Raw genomic sequence first — 19,029 nt, 5'->3', positions numbered from 1 at the left:
GTATCTTTGACATTCTGCTTGTGCATACATAAAAGGGAGAGGACAATTATTTGGAACAGTGTCTATCATGAAGTAGGTGGAATGAATGAACAAATGAGTGAATGGATGACTGTACATTAGTGTTGGGAAAAGTAAAAGAGATAATGTATACAATGTGCCTTGCACAGTAATTAGCATATCAGGTATTCAGTTTATGTCTTTCCTTTCCCAGACAGGAGAGGATTCAGGAAAGTCCAGTTAAAAATACCCACTGTTCTTAAGAACCTAATATGTTTCATCTGACCACTGGACATTTCTCCCAAGTCTGAGTTGGTGTCCTCTGAGCATCACCCTCACAATATATCCCACACCAGCTTCCTGGGTAAAAACTATGACCAGTACCAGCTGTCCCTGAACAACTATATCATACTCATATTTTCTCTTGTTTCCTTCTTCTCTCATTTAAATTATCTAATCAGTGTGTCTTCTCTTCAAGATTGTATGCTCTAAGAAGGCAGACAGCTACTCGGATTTTTAATATTGTTAGGGAACGAACCTAGAATAAGATTGATCTCCCCTGCCAGATGATGTGTATATGTGACGGAGTGGAATGGAGTATGACAATATCACGAAAGAAAGAGCTAGAGACAGAAACTGTGACAATGTTGCCTAACAAAGAAAGAAGACACTAGTGAAAATTTAGACTAGTATGAGCACATAATAGGAAGCTGGGCTCAGCTGAAGGACACTGAAAAGCAATATTTCACTTTGCGATAACTTGTCCACATTTACTTGGGCATGGCAGTATTGATTCTCCAGAGAATACTGGGCCACAAGAAGAATCAATGAGAAAAGATTAAAGCAGAATTGTTTTATGTGCCTCTATGAATTATAGGTTGCTTTTAATGCATTTAAAAACCAGTTCCTGAGTGATATAGCATTGGATGACATTAGCCTAACATATGGGATTTGCAATGTGAGTCTTTATCCAGAACCAACTTTGGTCCCAACTCCTCTGCCAGCACTTCCTAGTAAGTAACCTTAACATGTATTTTTCCTAATTATGTTATTACTATTTTCAGGTAGATCTCTCTCTGACTTACATTTTTATTATCTTTCCCTAGTATTATTATTTTCACTGAAAATCAAAACCTTTAAAATATAAGTAAAATGGATACTAGTAAAATATTACATATTATATAAAAATTCACAATGAAATTACTTTGTTATGCATCATGTTTATGATAATTTTACTAAATTTTCATTTTTGATAATAATCAAAGTGCTTATTTCTATTTTGTTTTCAACTTAATACAAACTAATGCTGTATTAGCCATGTAGCATGGCCTATAGTCTTTTGGGAAGAAGCCTTAAGATTCTCATAGCCTTCTTATGAGAGTGACATTAAAATCTCAAGAGGAGTTTACTTAAGGCTGAAACTCACCAAGCCTATTTTCAGAATAATTTAACAATAATGATTCGGTCTGGACTTTGAATATACCTAGATCACACAAAAGATTTTTGTCCTGTCATGGTGCCTTTTTGTAAGGCCTTGCAAGAGCAATGCCCAGGATTTCCAATGTGCTATGGAATCTTTTATCTCAAAGGAACAAAACGGAGCCTGTATCTACCTGTGCTCTTAAATTTGAAACATGACATTTCAGAAGCAAAAGGTACATTATCAACCATCTTATTAGGCCAAAGGAGACAATAACTTCATACCACTTTCAGACTATGGGATCTGACCAAAATAAACAAACAAATGAAATGTGTGTGTGTGTGTGTGTAGTGATAAATGATATGAAACAATCATTACCTATTGTCCCTCTATTGGGATGTTTTCACTACATTGTAGTTTTGATGCAAAAACATCCCTTTTGTTTTTGGATTATGGTGGTAGGAAGCTCATCTAGCTGTACAGCTTTGCTTGTGTTGAACCTCATAGATGTTTTTGTTTTATCATAAAACACAGCACTTTTTCCATTTCCCCTTTTGTGCCAAGCACACTTGAAATTCTAACCATATTCACATCAGCAAATCAGGTGGCAACCTATCCAAATTTGATTTTACTTCAAAAATTATATATTTTTATGCTTCTAATTTTGTTGTTGTTTGTTTGTTTGTTTGGCGGTACGCGGGCCTCTCACTGTTGTGGCCTCTCCCGTTGCGGAGCACAGGTTCCGGACGCGCAGGCTCAGTGGCCATGGCTCACGGGCCAAGCCGCTCCGCGGCATGTGGGATCTTCCTGGACGGGGGCACGAACCCGTGTCACCTGCGTCGGCAGGCGGACTCTCAACCACTGCGCCACCTATGCTTCTAATCTTTAAGTTAAACAAAAACTGACTTTTCAGATGAGTGTCTTTAACAACTCAAAAGCTTTAAAGACAAATGACTGGCATTTGAGAATGTATGACAAATGAGGAGGAGAGTAATCACATTGTCATACTTGTCCCATGCCACCATATTGAATGTGCACTTACATCCCACCAAAAGGCTAATTTATACTTACCATCATGTGTATTAACATGTTTAGATGCATGTATGAGTTATACATATATTCCTCAATATTTCAAGCATTCATTCGAATTTTATAAATATCTGCTACATACAAAGCACTGCACAAGAAATGTAAGATGTAGCAATAACCATTGATACATGAAATAATATATAATATTAATGAATTAACAAACTAATAAATATTAAAAGCAATATATAACTATGTGCCCCTAAAAGTAGTAAATGAGAGGATTAAGTGATAGAAGACTTTGGAGAAGAGAGTGTGAGCTGGAAAAACCTTCAAGGAAGCATTCAGTTTAAGAGAGAATGACACTCAAAATTGAAACAAAAACAGGAAATTACCATGCATTCCCACAGAATTGTGACAAGAAGTTTTCTTGACACCAAATTCTGGATCTAATTCACCTTTGCTTCACTGGTGTCTGACTGATTCTTAACATTGCATAAATAGATCATCAACAAATACTATTAGGTATAAACTTATCCTCTCTCATTGTCTTTCCCTCTCTATTTCGGCTGTATGTTCTAAACATTTTTGCCAAACAAAATTCTGATACCAGAACTAAAGCTTGGAAATAATGGTGGGGCTAGGGATGGATAAAATACCACATGAACACAATAATTTGGGCTTCACAGTGTTGTTTAAAAATAATTGTCTCGGCCTTCCCTGGTGGCGCAGTGGTTGGGAGGTCGCCTGTTGATGCAGGGGACGCGGGTTCGTGCCCCGGTCCGGGAGGATCCCACATGCCACAGAGTGGCTGGGCCCATGAGCCATGGCCGCTGGGCCTGCGCGTCCGGAGCCTGTGCTCCGCGGTGGGAGAGGCCACAGAAGTGAGAGGCCCGCGTACCGCCAAAAAAAGAATAATAATAATTGTCTCACTTCATTTTGTATGTGTCCCACTCCCTTCCTGTCTGTTATATGAAACATTTTCATGCAAAATATTATAATCATTAAAATCACTGCTGGTTTGATAAATAATTGCTATAGATACCAAATATTAGCAACATCTTGCTATTTTGATATTGCAATCATTTAATAAAACAGATTGTCTTGGGCTTCCCTGGTGGCGCAGTGGTTGGGGGTCCACCTGCCGATGCAGGAGACACGGGTTCGTGCCCCGGTCCGGGGGGATCCCACATGCCGCGGAGCGGCTGGGCCCTTGGGCCATGGCCGCTGAGCCTGCGCGTCCGGAGCCTGTGCTCCGCGACGGGAGAGGCCACAACAGTGAGAGGCCCGCATACCAAAATAAAAAAATAAAGTTAAAAAAAAAGAAAAACAAAAAACAGATTGTCTTCATAATCCTTTCTGCCAGCATGTTCTACTCATCAATAAGTGGTCAAGAAGAAAAAATTTTACAGGTGAAAGTAACATAGTTTCATAGGCTCAATATCTTAAAAGTAGCAAAATCTCATCACTGTATAAAATAGAAAATTTGAGATAACTTTCATATGTAAAGTCATACATATATAAAGAAAACTTTAAATATGATTTTTCATATTAGAAATGTATCTGTCTAACCCACACAGTCCTCCTATCTCTTCCAATCAGAAAGAGAAAAATATAATACCTCAATGTCAAGGAAGCATGATATGCCTGCATATTTTTACAATAGGGAAATTATAACGGTAGAATAACCCATCTGATTTTAAAATATAAACTTTAGAATTTTCCCAGAGTGTATTTGTTCCAGGTTCCAAATGGTTCACTTCAGGGCAATATTTAGCACAGCAGAAAATGCTAATTACCATCAAATGCATTCTGAACAATTTCATTCTAATGCCCTTTGCAATTGGTTCAGCGAAACTCTTACCTGAGCAAAACTTTTCTGGTTCCAGATCACTGATTTGTTTAAGCAGAAACAAAGGGAAACCATGGTTGACTGGCTAATAGTCTTTTCTTTGGTTCTTATAGAGTATTTAAATAAGAAAATAATCAAGTAACTGACGAGCTAAGGCCATTTTTCTCTGTTGTTCCTCTGTTGTTCTCTGTTGTTCTCTGTTGTTCTGTTGTGCTTTGTTTGGGGAAATGTAAGTTCAGTTTTCATAACTGCAGGGCTTTTTCCATCATGTGATTTTAATCACTTGCTGCTGCATCAGCTCTATGATTTTTGCCCTGTGACATTGGCACAAATAATTTAAATGTGGGGATTGTATTGAGAACATTTTTAAAAAGTAAACATTCCATTACACAAATATAATGCCAATTTGCAACACAATTGGAATGCTTCATGACAAGCACCTACTAAATAGAATAGGTATATACAAAAAGAAATCAACCTTTCAGCACCTGGCTTATTTCTGGGCTGTTAAAACTAGTTACGGAAAAAAAATAAAAGGATAAGCTAGTTTTAACTATTGTAATAGTCACTCTATTTCTATAGTTTCACTCTATTTGGCCATTATTAGGCCACTTTCCATTTCCAAAAGCAAAATAAAAGTTAATTTGGAGAGTTTATAGGCTTGATATTATACTTAGAGCTAAATGATCTTTAACTTTAGTTATTCATGTAAAAATGAATCAGTACCAATTTAACGCTCATGTAATTGATGGTCATGTAGAGCTGCTTGCCTTTTATATCATTAGTATGATTTGATACCCTTAGCAAATTCCAAATTAACTGCCCTCATATGCTCCTACATCAGTATGTTTTTGGCTACTCTTGTTTTCATCTTTTTACCTTCAAAACAGCCTATTTATTAGATCTATTATTGGCTAGATGGCTAGTGATTATAAATAAAATGTAAACCACAGGGAATATAAATTTGAACTTTATTGCCACAAATTTAATAAAAACATTTGTATCGTAGCTGGTCACTATAACCTGTTAATGGAAATATAAATTTTGACAAACTGAACCCCAAAATTTCTTTTTATATTACCACTTAAACTTTTAAAATTGTTGTGTCTGTAATACTTTAGGACTTGTTATCTATTACTATGATTATTTTTAAAAAACTGCTGATTTTGAAAATTAGCCACTTTTAACATATTCAAACATCAATGTGCGGTAGTATTTCTTAAACTGCACCTATTATTTCCCTCACATAAGAGTAGCAATCAGGCACTTCCCTGGCGGTCCAGTGGTTGAGACTTCGCCTTCCAATGCAGGGGAGTGTGGAAGACTCAACAAAGACTTTAAATTTGGTCCACATTAAAAAAAAACCTTAAAAAAAAAGTAGCAATCAGAAACCTACTTTTATCATCCTTATTTCTTGCTTTAAATATCTTGTCATAAATAACTTTAATTTGAACCCTTTTACTGTAAGTGAAAGCTGGACTCTCCTTTTTTTCACCCTTCAGTAAATGCCTCCACATTGACACATATATCATTTATGTCAGAGGTTTAAGCATGGATTAAAAATGACATGCCTCGAGGAAAATATCTATTCCTGACAGCCATTTTGCAAAATACTGCATATTATTTACATATTGCATGTCATGAAGATTCCTACTGGCATAGTAAGAAATTAATCAAAATACAAATCTTTGAGAGAACAGCTCTAAGAAAAAGAACAATGGTAGAATTTAACAACTGTAATTGAAGAGTTCCCTGTATCAGGCAAACTATTTAACTCTCATTCTGTGGGTGGAGATGGTTTATTAAATGACACAGCAGGACTGTGCTCTCCAGAATCACATTTCATGAGTCTTTGGCTCCTCTAAGAAGTACATGCTACATCTCCGCTATAGCAACACCACCGTTAAAATAAATTGTGTCATCATATTTAGAATGGCTGAAAGTGTTTTTGCCAATTCCTTACAGTCGTTTATATACAGAGAGTAACTTATCAATCTTATAAGACCAAGTGTCAGAGATACTTACTGATCATTTATTTGACATAAAATTATATTTGAAATGTATTTCAAAAATACTTCTTAAATATTTTATTATTTTTTAAAATATTTTTGGTTGGATTTCCAAGAATTCTATTCAGAGGAGAAATGCTAAGTCAAGTGCCTGCCTTGACAGACTTAACAATCACACTTGACAATATTTTAGTTCTGGTTGTGTGTTTATTTAAGTCCTACCTACTCATCTGCATATAATATAATGTACCATCAAGTGTTCAGAGAAGTGAACACTCAATACATTCTCCAAATTGTTGGTTATTTCCTATATGAGGAGTATACGATTTAGAATTTTTTTTCCTTGAAGAGAAATGAGAATGATGCTTAAACAACAACACTCCCACTGGCCACACTGGCCATGGCTAAATTTAAGAAGAGCTGGCTTTCCCCCTCACCAATCAGCAGTGTTATTTTTGTCCCTGCAGTTACACTCTCCCCTCATCATTAGTTTTCTTGAAGATTGAAGAAAGCATTTCACGGCACTTTAGAGTTACTAAAGTTAGGTGAGTTGTGTGTATGTGGGAGTTGAGGGGTTGTAGTGGATGCTTCTTCAGAAATCTTGTCAAGACAATAAGTTGCACAATCGAGGAGAGGATTTGCCTTGGAGGAACTGCTGCTGTAGGAGTACACAGTTCCCTCAGCCTTTCCCAGTGGAGAACCTGCCCTTGTTCCGAATTATCACTCTTTCTTTGGTTCCAATGTCTTCTTCAGCACCCTGTGTACACTGCTTTCTTCCTTCTAGGTCTGTCCATCATTGACCTTACTTGTTAGTGCTCTCATCCACGTTCCCTTCTGTCCTCCTTCTCCTTGTCACATACCCACCAAGTGCCACTTACTGAGACTCAGCCTAAACCCTGCCTATAGCTCAGACCAGATGGTTGAAATGATTCTGTTTAATCAGCCCAATAACAGACAGTAACATACTGTGAGATGAGTTTGAGGTTAACTGAGTTGAAGCCTTGACTTTGACACTAAGTGGTTATGCTTGGCATTAGCAAATAACAGAACACCTCCGATGCCCGAATTTTCCATTAGCAGGTGCAAAGCAGGTGCTTTGTGACCACCTAAAGGGGTGGGATAGGGAGGGTGGGAGGGAGGGAGACTCAAGAGGGAAGAGATATGGGGATATATGTATATGTACAGCTAATTCACTTTGTTATAAAGCAGAAACTAACACACCATTGTAAAGCAATTGTACTCCAATAAAGATGTTAAAAAAGAAAATTGAAATAGTCATAGTAATTACCTAATTCACAAGAATGCACTGACAACCAGGACTGAGCACGCCAGGTAATGTGTAGGCACTTTTCATAAATTATGTCTGATTTTTACAACAACCTTGAAAATCTCTAATATATATCTAATTTATATATGAGAAGACCCAGTCTCAAAAAGAAAAGTAACTAACTCAGAACGATAGTTTTAATCCACCAACTCCAACACATCTTTCCTTTATACACCACCTTCTCTCTCCAGATAAGACAATGTGCATGGAAACTTTGCAAACAGTAAGGTTTTTTAAAAAGATTTTATTATTCTTGCTAAGTTCAGCTGGTTCTGGACAAGTCAGTTGCAGGAGGGCATATAAGGTAGACCAAGCCCTTACAGAACCAAACCTTATAGAACAGGATATGTTGGCAATGATACTAGTTTGAGCCACAGCAACTGCCTCTCTCTGTCCCGTTGTACATATCATAAAACCCAAATCTAAGAAGATTATTACATACAAACTTGAAAGGTGCTCATGAATTGAAAGGATCTACATAAATGAGGCAGATGACATGTAAAAGAGGGATCAAACAAGAGGATCTGATGGAAATCACTGCTGTAGATGTAGAGACATTTAATTTTTCCCTCCTCTAATCTGATTTCTGTGTTATTGGGAGGAAGTAATACCATTATCGTCTACCTTTAATAATAGAAAAATTATCTACTTATCTCAGTTTTATATATTCTTCTAATTAGATTATTTTTATTCTTTTGATCTTAAGTATAACATGGTAATAAAAAATAAGATAGAACTGGGATACTCAAAGTGGTTGATGAAGTTTTACATTCGTTTAGAATGTCTTTCTAATAAGCAAGATAAATAAAGTAGATTAAGAATTTCATAAAGTTAGTTAACCCACTTGAAGCATCATACTCTTAACTGGAAGATCTGTGCTTTATTTTTTTCTAATAAATTTGCATTAAGTTCAGTTCCAAATTGACTCCTGAACAGTCTAGGCCAATTATCTAGAAGGTAGAGATTTTATCCCCCTTTCCTGACAGTCAAATGCCTCAATACAATATTCAGGATGGTGAAGCTTCTTCTCTACTGAAAAAAAAGTAGGAAAAAAGAAGAAATAACAAGAAATGGCAGGATTAGTAATTTACTAGCCCTTCTCATAAGAGAGTGACAGATGTAAGATTTGTTCTATTATGAAGTTTCATCTTTTTTTCTACAGTAGAGCATTGATACCTTATTTCATGAAGCCTATTTATAAAAGATGCTTTCAAAATTGTTTTCTTGCCTAAATAATTTTGGGAAATGCTGAATACTATTATGCCTTCTTGGAGAATCACAAAGAACATAAGAATATTTAAGGTTTTGAGAAATTCTTCAGTAAAGAGACCTGTTAACCTATATTTTTCCCTTACACAAACTCTAAAATGTATCTGTCAAAACCAGTATTCCAAGAAATATAATTGGAAATTTATGGGCATATAGTATTATGTCTGAAATAAACAATATGTTACTAATGATTTTTCAATGCTTTCCTTTTCAGCGGACTGTGGAGGACCTTTTGAACTGTGGGAGCCAAATACAACATTCATGTCTATGAACTTTCCAAACAACTACCCTAATCAGGCTTTCTGTAAGTCATTTCTTTTCCAGCCATGAGAAACAAATGTATATATCAAAGTTACATTCTCCCCTTGACACAGCAAAGTAATTATAAATTTGCTGTATCTGAATACAACTACCACATCTGTGAGATTGTTTAATAGAATGATAACAAGAATAACAATAATTAATTACTAACTTTTTAGCATTTATTTTATGCCAGTCACTGCACTAATGCTTTATATACCTTATTTTAGACAGTTCTCACAATAATTCTTTAAAACAGATGATATTATTATATTTCTCAAATTTAAAAGTTGAATAAAACCAGTAAGTGAAAGAGGCAGCCTTACCCCAGACACCACTCCCCTTGATTATGCATATAATGTTTATGGTGTGCATAACAAAGTTGCAATTCCATAGAATAAGGTCAGTGGAAAGTATAAAAAGCAAAGAGCCAGTTGTGACATACACACCCTTTATAAATATAGACTAAGGTCAATAAAGCAGGCAGTTATAGTAATGTGATTAGATTCCCGATATAAAAGACGAACTAATAAAGAGGATCACTAAAATATTCTAAGTCTAGAGAGAATAGACTAGTATGCTAAAACCATAAAAAGCTTGTCTCTAGGTCATTAGTCCTAAATAGAAAAGCTCATAAGGCTGCTTAGAGATTGTCTGTGTTAAAGATGCAGATTCCCAGGCCCATCCTACAAAGATTCCACTCCAGTAGTTCTGAGAAACAGACATGTTCTTCCCCTGCCTTTCACAGCCATCCATAACACCACCAACCTAAATGGAAAATTCTACCAGTGAAAAAAATGCCCCAATGATAGTGAAAAATGTGTCATTAGAAAATGTCATTTCTTCCTTCAAATGATCCAGAGATAAGTATTATTTTGATAGGATAATAGAGTCACTACTATAGGGAGATATCTGATTCCAAAAAAATAAACAGCCATTAATCTAATTTGACTTGTATGGGGAACCAGAGATGATCATCTCTTCTTCGCATTGGAAATATCTTTTAAACGTGTCGTTTGTACAAAGTAATGATTTAAAAATATCTGAAAATAAGCAGAACATTGAAAGAACAATTTGGAGAAATTTATTAAATTTATTGATTTATTCAACAAATATTTATTGAATGCTTCATCTGTTAGGAACTGAAGTAAGTAAAGAAGAAACAAACATAATTCAGTCTACATAAGGATTCAGATAAATTGTCAGGCATCACAAAATGTCTAAGGTACTGTTTGTAATAAGTGCAAAGGCAGGAGACTGTGGAGGGACATGAGAGGTACCTAACATACAAAAAGTTCAGAGGTAGAAGACCTTGATTTTTTTTTCTTGAATTTTCAAGCAAAGTTAAGTAATAATAACAAATGAAGTGTGAAGGTATTTCACACCACATTAAGCAGTTTGGATTTTATTCTGAGAGCACTAAGGAAACTTTAAATGGTTTAGAGGAAAATAGTGATGAAATCATGTTTGCATCTTCGATGGATCCATCTGGCTGTAGAATCAGAGACAGGTGGTAAGGGAGCCATCAGCATCAACAATTAGGAGATGAAAAATAAAGGTGACTTGAACTCAGATAGTGGCAGTGGAGACTGAGAAGGAAATAGGATTCCAGGGATATAGGAGGTAGTATTGGCAGCCTTGGTGATTGATTGGATGCAGTAGGAGAGAGAACATCAAGGGAGATGCAGAGGTTTCTGGTATAGAAACTATGAGTAGATGATTAGTGGTGCTATTCACCAAGATAGGAAGAATGAAAAAATGAATGAGTTGGGGAAAGAGATAATTGAGTGTTCCCTGTATTACACGTTGAATTTGAGATACGTACATCTGTACACAGTAAATAATTGAATAAATGGATCTGCTTCTCAAAAAAAAGTGTAGAAAATAAAGACTTAGATGTCATTACTATGTTGATGAAATGATTTCCTTAAGAGTGAATGAGAACACTCAAGCAGAATGAGGAAAGAACCTAGAACAAAATGTAAAGACTAAATCTTTTAAGGAATCAATAAAGAACAAGGAGTGTTTGTTGTTACTAAGGCTAGTAATTTTGTTTTGTTTTGTTCCAAAAGGAACTACCATCATATGACACATATAAATAATGGCAACAATTGCTTAAAGAAATACTAAAGTTTAGTTGCCCTACAAATTGCATTTTAATCACTTCGTTTTCCTCTGCATTTAGTCATGGAAATAAAATAAATGCAAATAGAATATTCACATCTTTGACATTCATAAATTTTAGATTGTAGGAGTAAAAGCCTATTGGCAAGCTTTGATTAAAGTATTCCATTTTATATGAAATAAAGCAAATTCAATTACAGTAAATTATTTCGTATTTAGTTGAAATTTTACTACAAATATTCTGGAATAGACAAAATGTTTCTTCACACACACAAACAGCTTGTAATATTGGTTTATATAAAATGAAATAAATCTTTGAAAGTAATTTGAAATTCTCAAGAGATTGAAGTTTTGAAGAGAAATCAAAAGAACTATGTTTAAACTATGTTGTTATTTATTACTTTTAAGGTGTTTGGAATTTAAATGCACAAAAGGGAAAAAATATTCAACTTCACTTTCAAGCATTTGACTTAGAAAATATTGCAGATATTGTTGAAATCAGAGATGGTGAAGGAGATGATTCCTTGCTCTTAGGTAAGTCTCCAGTTTAAATATTGTGAAGGTTGTATGGCTCAAGACACTGGACTGATGGAGAGAGCATTTCTCAATAAATGTAGTCACTCTTTTACAACTAGCAAAGTGAAATTACAGCAGTAGAGTAACATGTCAAACTGTATGTCACACTTCCAATATGGGGAGTGTTTACAATGATGACAGAATGGTATTTTTCTGAAGCATTCTTGGCAAACGAGGATTCGTAGTTTTGATTCAGCAGTTCCTACCAGCTGATATTAATTTACTACAATAAGCATTACACTTTAGAGACTAAAAGCTAAGAACATCCATTATGCAGTTTTCTATGCATTATGTGTAAATCGTATTTCCAAAGATAGCTATTATATTATGTTTTATTTCACTTCAAACTAGAGGAACAATTGTGTTTGTTGTGCAAAATTTTTAAATGCTTTTTACTTTAAGTTTCACTATTACTTTGATTGTCTGTGTCTCTAGTACTAGCTGCTTCTATATAAGTATCTGAGAATGAGTCAAAAGTTGAGCAAGTTGATTTTTCCCTAACATCTGTTGATCATTATTTTTTTTAAATAGACATAGGGGGAAAGTGTTCTATTCTACAGGAAATTATTATACCTAGATCATAAAATACATGTTAATATAATAAAAATCTATCAAGTATAATGGCTAATATCTTGCTCAATTACTACCAATTTTTAAGAAAGAAGTGTCTCTTGATAAGTCACGCACTGAACTATGAAAATACATGAAATGTCAACTGGAATGCAGAAACAGCACACTTTACAAGTAAAAGTATTTTATCTAACTGTACTTTAGACCTGTATTAATTATTTCCTATAAAATCCAGTCAGATAGCTATACAATCACATGAACACTGCAGCCAGTGGATGAAGACTCCAGAGGGCATGCTCTATAGCAATGAAGGAGCAGAGTGGTGGAGAGGGTTCCCCAGCCATACTAATCAGTCACCATTATGTAGGCTCTTCAGAAAAATCCCACAAAGTTCTAAAGTACAAGTTTCCTGGGAGAGGATTTTGAGAGTCACACACAGAACAAATAACAATGAAAGTCTCGGTGAGGTGAGGAGCCTTGTGCTAGCAAGAACTGAGGAACTTCAAATTTGATTTTCAATACAGTTATAAACACATTTTGAGTAGTTTTTCCATTTTCAGTTTACTCTGTCTTTCTAATAAAAACTTCAGTGTTCTCATGATCTAAGAAAAATCAATTTTTATCATTTCACCTCTTAGTATTTCCATCAATCACGGAAAAGTAAATACGAATTCCAAAAGGATCTCAGAATCATCCTTTTCAAATATGTAGGTGAGAAGTTCTTTTGATACAGAATCACTTTCAAGTATTCCAATATATAAAATATTTAATAAGATGAATGTATTTTTAAACTAACTGAAGCCTTTAGTTTTTAATAAAGAATATTTTATTGTTTATGAAACCCTCAAAGCCCAGGGATTAGAGGGAAAAAATTGAAAACCATCATTTAGGTTTATATTATCAGTCTCTAATTAATTCATCTTTCAGATTAGGTTAGTGATTCAATTTATAAAAAATATAAAATAAATTTAGACAAAAAATTATTAAGGGAGACTATAAGCTCTGTTATTTTATAAGGGTCTTTAAAAACAGGCAAACAATTATTTTTCTGTGATAACATGAGCTTTAAATAGTAGTGATGCAAAGCCAGACAATATTATGAGTAATTCATCATTAAATTATAGAGCTGCAGAAACCTTAAGTAATACTGGAAAAGATCAGTAGAGAAGTTGGCTTTCCTAGAAGCAGTGCCTAAAATGTAAGAGAATGTATGCATTTACTTACATGTGGTGCTTCCTGAGCAAGCCAGGCTGCATGTTTCATACCTCTGGGAGACAGAACTGAGAAAAAGGGTATATTCCTTCTAGAGTCAAAGGATCATCTCACTAATTTTTTTTTTTTTTTTTTTTTGAGCAGCTGTGTACACAGGGCCTGGTCCAGTAAAGGATGTGTTCTCAACCACCAACAGAATGACTGTGCTTTTTATCACTGATGATGTGATGGCAAAAGGGGGATTTAAAGCAAATTTCACTACTGGCTATCACTTGGGGATTCCAGGTAAGTGCACTCGGGATTACATGCTGCCTTGTAACTTTTGGAGCAAAACAGTAGAAACATACAAGAGGGAAGATTTGTTCAAGATGGCGGAGTAGAAGGACGTGCGCTCACTCCCTCTTGCAAGAGCACCTTCACAGCTAACTGCTGAACAGTCACTAACAGGAAGACACTGGAACTCACTAAAAAAGATACCCCACATCTAAAGACAAAGGAGAAGCCGCAATGAGACAGTAGGAGGGGTGCAATCACAAAATCAAATCCCATAACTGCTGGGTGGGTGACTCACAAACTGGAGAACAATTATACCACAGGAGTCCACCCACTGGAATGATGGCTCTGAGCCTTTGTCAGGCTTCCCAATCTGGGGGTCTGGCAATGGGAGGAGGAAATCCCAGAGAATCAGACTTGAAGGCTAGCAGAATTTGATTGCAGGACTTCAACAGGACTGAGGTAAACAGAGACTCCACTCTTGGAGGACACACACAAAGTAGTGTATGCATCAGGACCCAAGGGGAAGGAGAAATGACCCCATAAGAGAATGAACCAGACCTACCTACTAGTGTTGGAGGGTCTCCTGAAGAGATAGCGGGTGGCTGTGGCTCACCATGGGGACAAGGACCCTGGCAGCAGTAGTTCTGGGAAGTACTCCTTGGCATGAGCCCTCCTGGAGTCAACCATTAGCCCCACTAAAGGGCCTGTAGCCTCCAGTGCTGGGTCACCTCAGGCCAAACAACCAACAGGGAGGAAACTCAGACCCACCCATCAAAAGACAAGGAGATTAAAGTTTTACTGAGCTCTGCTCACCAGAGCAACAGCCAGCTCTACACACCACCAGTCCTTCCCATTAGGAAGACTGAACAAGCCCCTTAGATAGCATCATCCACCAGCGGGCAGACAACAGAAGCAAGAAGAACCATAATCCTGCAGCCTGTGGAACAAAAACCACATTCACAGAAAGATAGACAAAAGTAAAAGGCACAGGACTATTTACCAGAAGAAGGAACAAGATAAAACAGAGAAAAACAAGTAAATGAAGTGGAGATAGGCAACCTTCCAGAAAAAGAATTCAGAATAATGATAGTAAAGATGATCCAGGACCTCGGAAAAAGAATGGAGGCAAAAATCAAGAAGATGAAAGAAATGTTTAATAAAGACATAGATGAATTAAAGAATAAACAAACAGAGATGAGCAATACAATAGCTGAAATGAAAAATACACAAGAAGGAATCAATAGCAGAATAACTGAGTCAGAAGAACAGATAAGTGACCTGGAAGACAGAATGGTGGAATTCACTGCCGTGAAACAAAATAAAGAAAAAAGAATGAAAAGAAATGAAGACAGCCTTAAAGACCTCTGGGACAAAATAAAACGCAACAACATTCACATTACAGGGGTCCCAGAAGGAGAAGAGCCAGAGAAAGGACCTGAGAAAATATTTGAAGAGATTATAGTTGAAAACATTCCTAACATGCAAAAGGAAATAGCCACCCAAGTCCAGGAAGCACAGAGAGTCCCAGGCAGGATAAACTCAAGGAGAAACACACCGAGACACATAGTAATTGAATTGGCAATTTTTTTTTTTTACATCTTTATTGGAGTATAATTGCTTTACAATGGTGTGTTAGTTTCTGCTTTATAACAAAGTGAATCAGTTATACATATACATATGTTCCCATATCTCTTCCCTCTTGCGTCTCCCGCCCTCCCACGCTCCCTATCCCACCCCTCTAGGTGGTCACAAAGCACAGAGCTGATCTCCCTGTGCTATGTAGTTGCTTCCCACTAGCTATCTATTTTACGTTTGGTAGTGTATGCCACTCTCTCGCTTTGTCACAGCTTACCCTTCCCCCTCCCCATATCCTCAAGTCCATTCTCTAGTAGGTCTGTGTCTTTATTCCTGTCTTACTCCTACGTTCTTCATGATATTTTTTTTTCTTAAATTCCATATATATGTGTTAGCATACAGTATTTGTCTTTCTCTTTCTGACTTACTTAACTCTGTATGACAGACTCTAGGTCCATCCACCTTACTACAAATAGCTCAGTTTCATTTCTTTCTATGGCTGAGTAGTATTCCATTGTATATATGTGTTACATCTTCTTTATCCATTCATCTGATGATAGACACTTAGGTTTTTTCCATCTCCTGGCTATTGTAAATAGAGCTGCAATGAACATTTTGGTACATGACTCTTTTTGAATTATGGTTTTCTCAAGGTATATGCCCAGTAGTGGGATTGCTGGGTCATATGGTAGTTCTATTTGTAGTGTTTTAAGCAACCTCCATACTGTCCTCCATAGTGGCTGTATCAATTCAGGGCAAATATTAAAGACAAAGAAAAATTATTAAAAACAACAAGGGAAAAATGACCAATAACATACAAGGAAACTCCCATAAGGTTAACAGCTGATTTCTCAGCAGAAAAACTACAAGTGGCACTATATATTTAAAGTGATGAAAGGGAAGAACCTATAACCAAGATTACTCTACCCAGCAAGGATCTCATTCAGATTTGATGGAGACTTCAAAAGCTTTACAGACAAGCAAAAGCTAAGAGAATTCAGCAGCACCAAACCAGCTCTACAACAAATGCTAAAGGAACTTCTCTAAGTGGGAAACACAAGAGAACAAAAGGACCTAGAAAAACAAACCCAAAACAATTAAGAAAATGGTAATAGGAACATACATATCGATAATTACCTTAAATGTGAATGGATTAAATGCTCCAACCAAAAGACACAGGCTCACTGAATGGATACAAAAACAAGACTGTATATATGCTGTCTACAAGAGACCCACTTCAGACCTAGGGACACATACAGACTGAAAGTGGGGGGATGGAAAATGATATTCCATGCAAATGGAAATCAAAAGAAAGCTGGAGTAGCAATATTCATATCAGATAAAATAGACTTTAAAATAAAGAATGTTACAAGAGACAAGGAAAGACACTACATAATGAACAAGGGATCAATCCAAGAAGAAGACATAACATTATAAATATTTATGCACTTAACATAGGAGCACCTCAATACATAAGGTAAATGTTAACAGCTATAAAAGAGGAAATCAACAGTAACACAATAATAGTGGGGGATTTTAACACCTCACTTACACCAATGGACAGATCATCCAGACAGAAAATTAATAAGAAAACACAAGCTTTAAATGATACAACAGACCAGATAGATTTAACTGATATTTATAGGACATTACCTCCAAAAACAACAGAATAAACTTTCTTCTCAAGTGCACATAGAACATTGTACAGGGTAGATCACATCTTGGGTCACATCAAGCCTTAGTAAATTTAAGAAAATTGAAATCATATCAAGCATCTTTTTGGACCCCAATGTTATGAAATTATAAATCAGTTACAGGGAGAAAAACATAAAAAACACAAACACATGGAGGCTAAACAATACGTTACTAAATAACCAAGAGATCACTGAAGAAATCAAAGAGGAAATAAAAAAATACCTCGAGACAAATGACAAGGAAAATATGGCGATCCAAAACCTATGGGATGCAGCAAAAGCAGTTTTAAGAGGGATGTTTACAGCAATACAATCTTACCTCAAAAGACAAAAAAAAAAAAAAAAAATCACAAATAAACAATCTAACCTTACACCTAAAGGAACTAGAGAAAGAAGAACAAACAAAACCCAAAGTTAGTAGAAGGAAAGAAATTATAAAGATAAGAGCAGAAATAAATGAAAGAGAAACATAGAAAACAATAGCAAAGATCAATAAAGCTAAAAGCAGGTTCTTTGAGAAGATAAACAAAATGGATAAACCTTTAGCCAGACTCATCAAGAAAAAGATGGAGATGACTCAAATCAATAAAATTAGAAATGAAAAAGGAGAAAAAATGGATACCACAGAAATAAAAAGAATCATAAGAGACGACTACAAGCAACTCTATCCCAATAAAATGGACAACCTGGAAGAAATGGACAAATTCTTATAAAGGTATAACCTTCCAAGACTAAACCAAGACAAAATAGAATTTCTGAACAGACCAATAAGGAGTAATGAAATTGACACTGTAATTAAAAGTCTTCCAACAAACAAAAGTACAGGACCAAATGGCTTCACAGGTGAATTCTATCAAACATTTAGAGAAGAGCTAACATGCATCCTTCTCAAACTCTCCCAAAAAATTGCAGAAGAAGGAACACTCCCAAACTCATTCTACGAGGCCACCATCACCCTGATACCAAAAACAAAGATACTACAAAAAGAAAAGTACAGACCAATATCACTGATGAATATAGATGCAAAAATCCTCAACAAAATGTTAGCAAACAGAATCCAACAACACATTAAAAGGATCATACACCATGATCAAGTGGGATTTATCCCAGAGATGCAAGGATTCTTCAATATATGCAAATCACTCAATGTGGTACACCATATTAACAAACTGAAGGATAAAAACCACATGATCATATCAATAGATGCAGAAAAAGCTTTTGACAAAATTCAACACCATTTATGATTAAAAACTCTTCAGAAAGTGGGCATAGAGGAAACCTACCTCAACATAATAAAGGCCAAATACAACAAACCCACAGCAAACATCATTCTCAATGGTGAAAAACTGAAAGCATTTCCTCTAAGATCAGGGACATGACAACAATGCCCACTCTTGCCACTGTTATTCAACATAGTTTTGGAAGTCCTGGCCATGGCAACCAGAGAAGAAAAAGAAATTAAAAGAATACAAATTAGAAAAGAAGAAGTAAAGCTGTCACTGTTTGCAGATGACATGATACTATACAGAAAAAATCCTAATGATGCCACCAGAAAACTACTAGAGCTAATCAATGAATTTGGTAAAGTTGCAGGATACAAAATTAATGCACAGAAATCTCTTGCATTCCTATACACTAACAATGAAATATCCGAGAGAGAAATTAAGGAAACAATCCCATTCACCATTGCAAGAAAAAGAATAAAATACTTAAGAATAAACCTACCTAAAGAGGTAAAAGGCCTGTACTCAGAAAACTATAAGACACTGATAAAAGAAATCAAAGATGATACAAACAGGGGC

General features: G+C 35.8%; 1 protein-coding gene across 2 annotated transcripts in view; it reads left to right on the top strand.

The window, feature by feature from the left end:
* TMPRSS15 (transmembrane serine protease 15) overlaps positions 1-19,029 on the top strand; it is a 130,669-nt gene that overhangs the window by 59,452 nt on the left and 52,188 nt on the right. For both annotated transcript variants that reach the window (XM_067737288.1, XM_067737287.1), the window contains 4 exons: positions 875-1,010; positions 9,115-9,204; positions 11,733-11,858; positions 13,827-13,967. In XM_067737288.1, coding sequence (XP_067593389.1) covers positions 875-1,010; positions 9,115-9,204; positions 11,733-11,858; positions 13,827-13,967 — 493 coding nt within the window. The remainder of the gene's footprint in view (positions 1-874; positions 1,011-9,114; positions 9,205-11,732; positions 11,859-13,826; positions 13,968-19,029) is intronic.

Source organism: Pseudorca crassidens, chromosome 5 (assembly GCF_039906515.1).
Source record: "Pseudorca crassidens isolate mPseCra1 chromosome 5, mPseCra1.hap1, whole genome shotgun sequence".
NCBI classification, from domain to species: Eukaryota; Metazoa; Chordata; class Mammalia; order Artiodactyla; family Delphinidae; genus Pseudorca; species Pseudorca crassidens.
The sequence above is the reverse complement of the archived record's forward strand: the minus strand, read 5'-3'. Positions and strand labels throughout refer to the sequence as shown.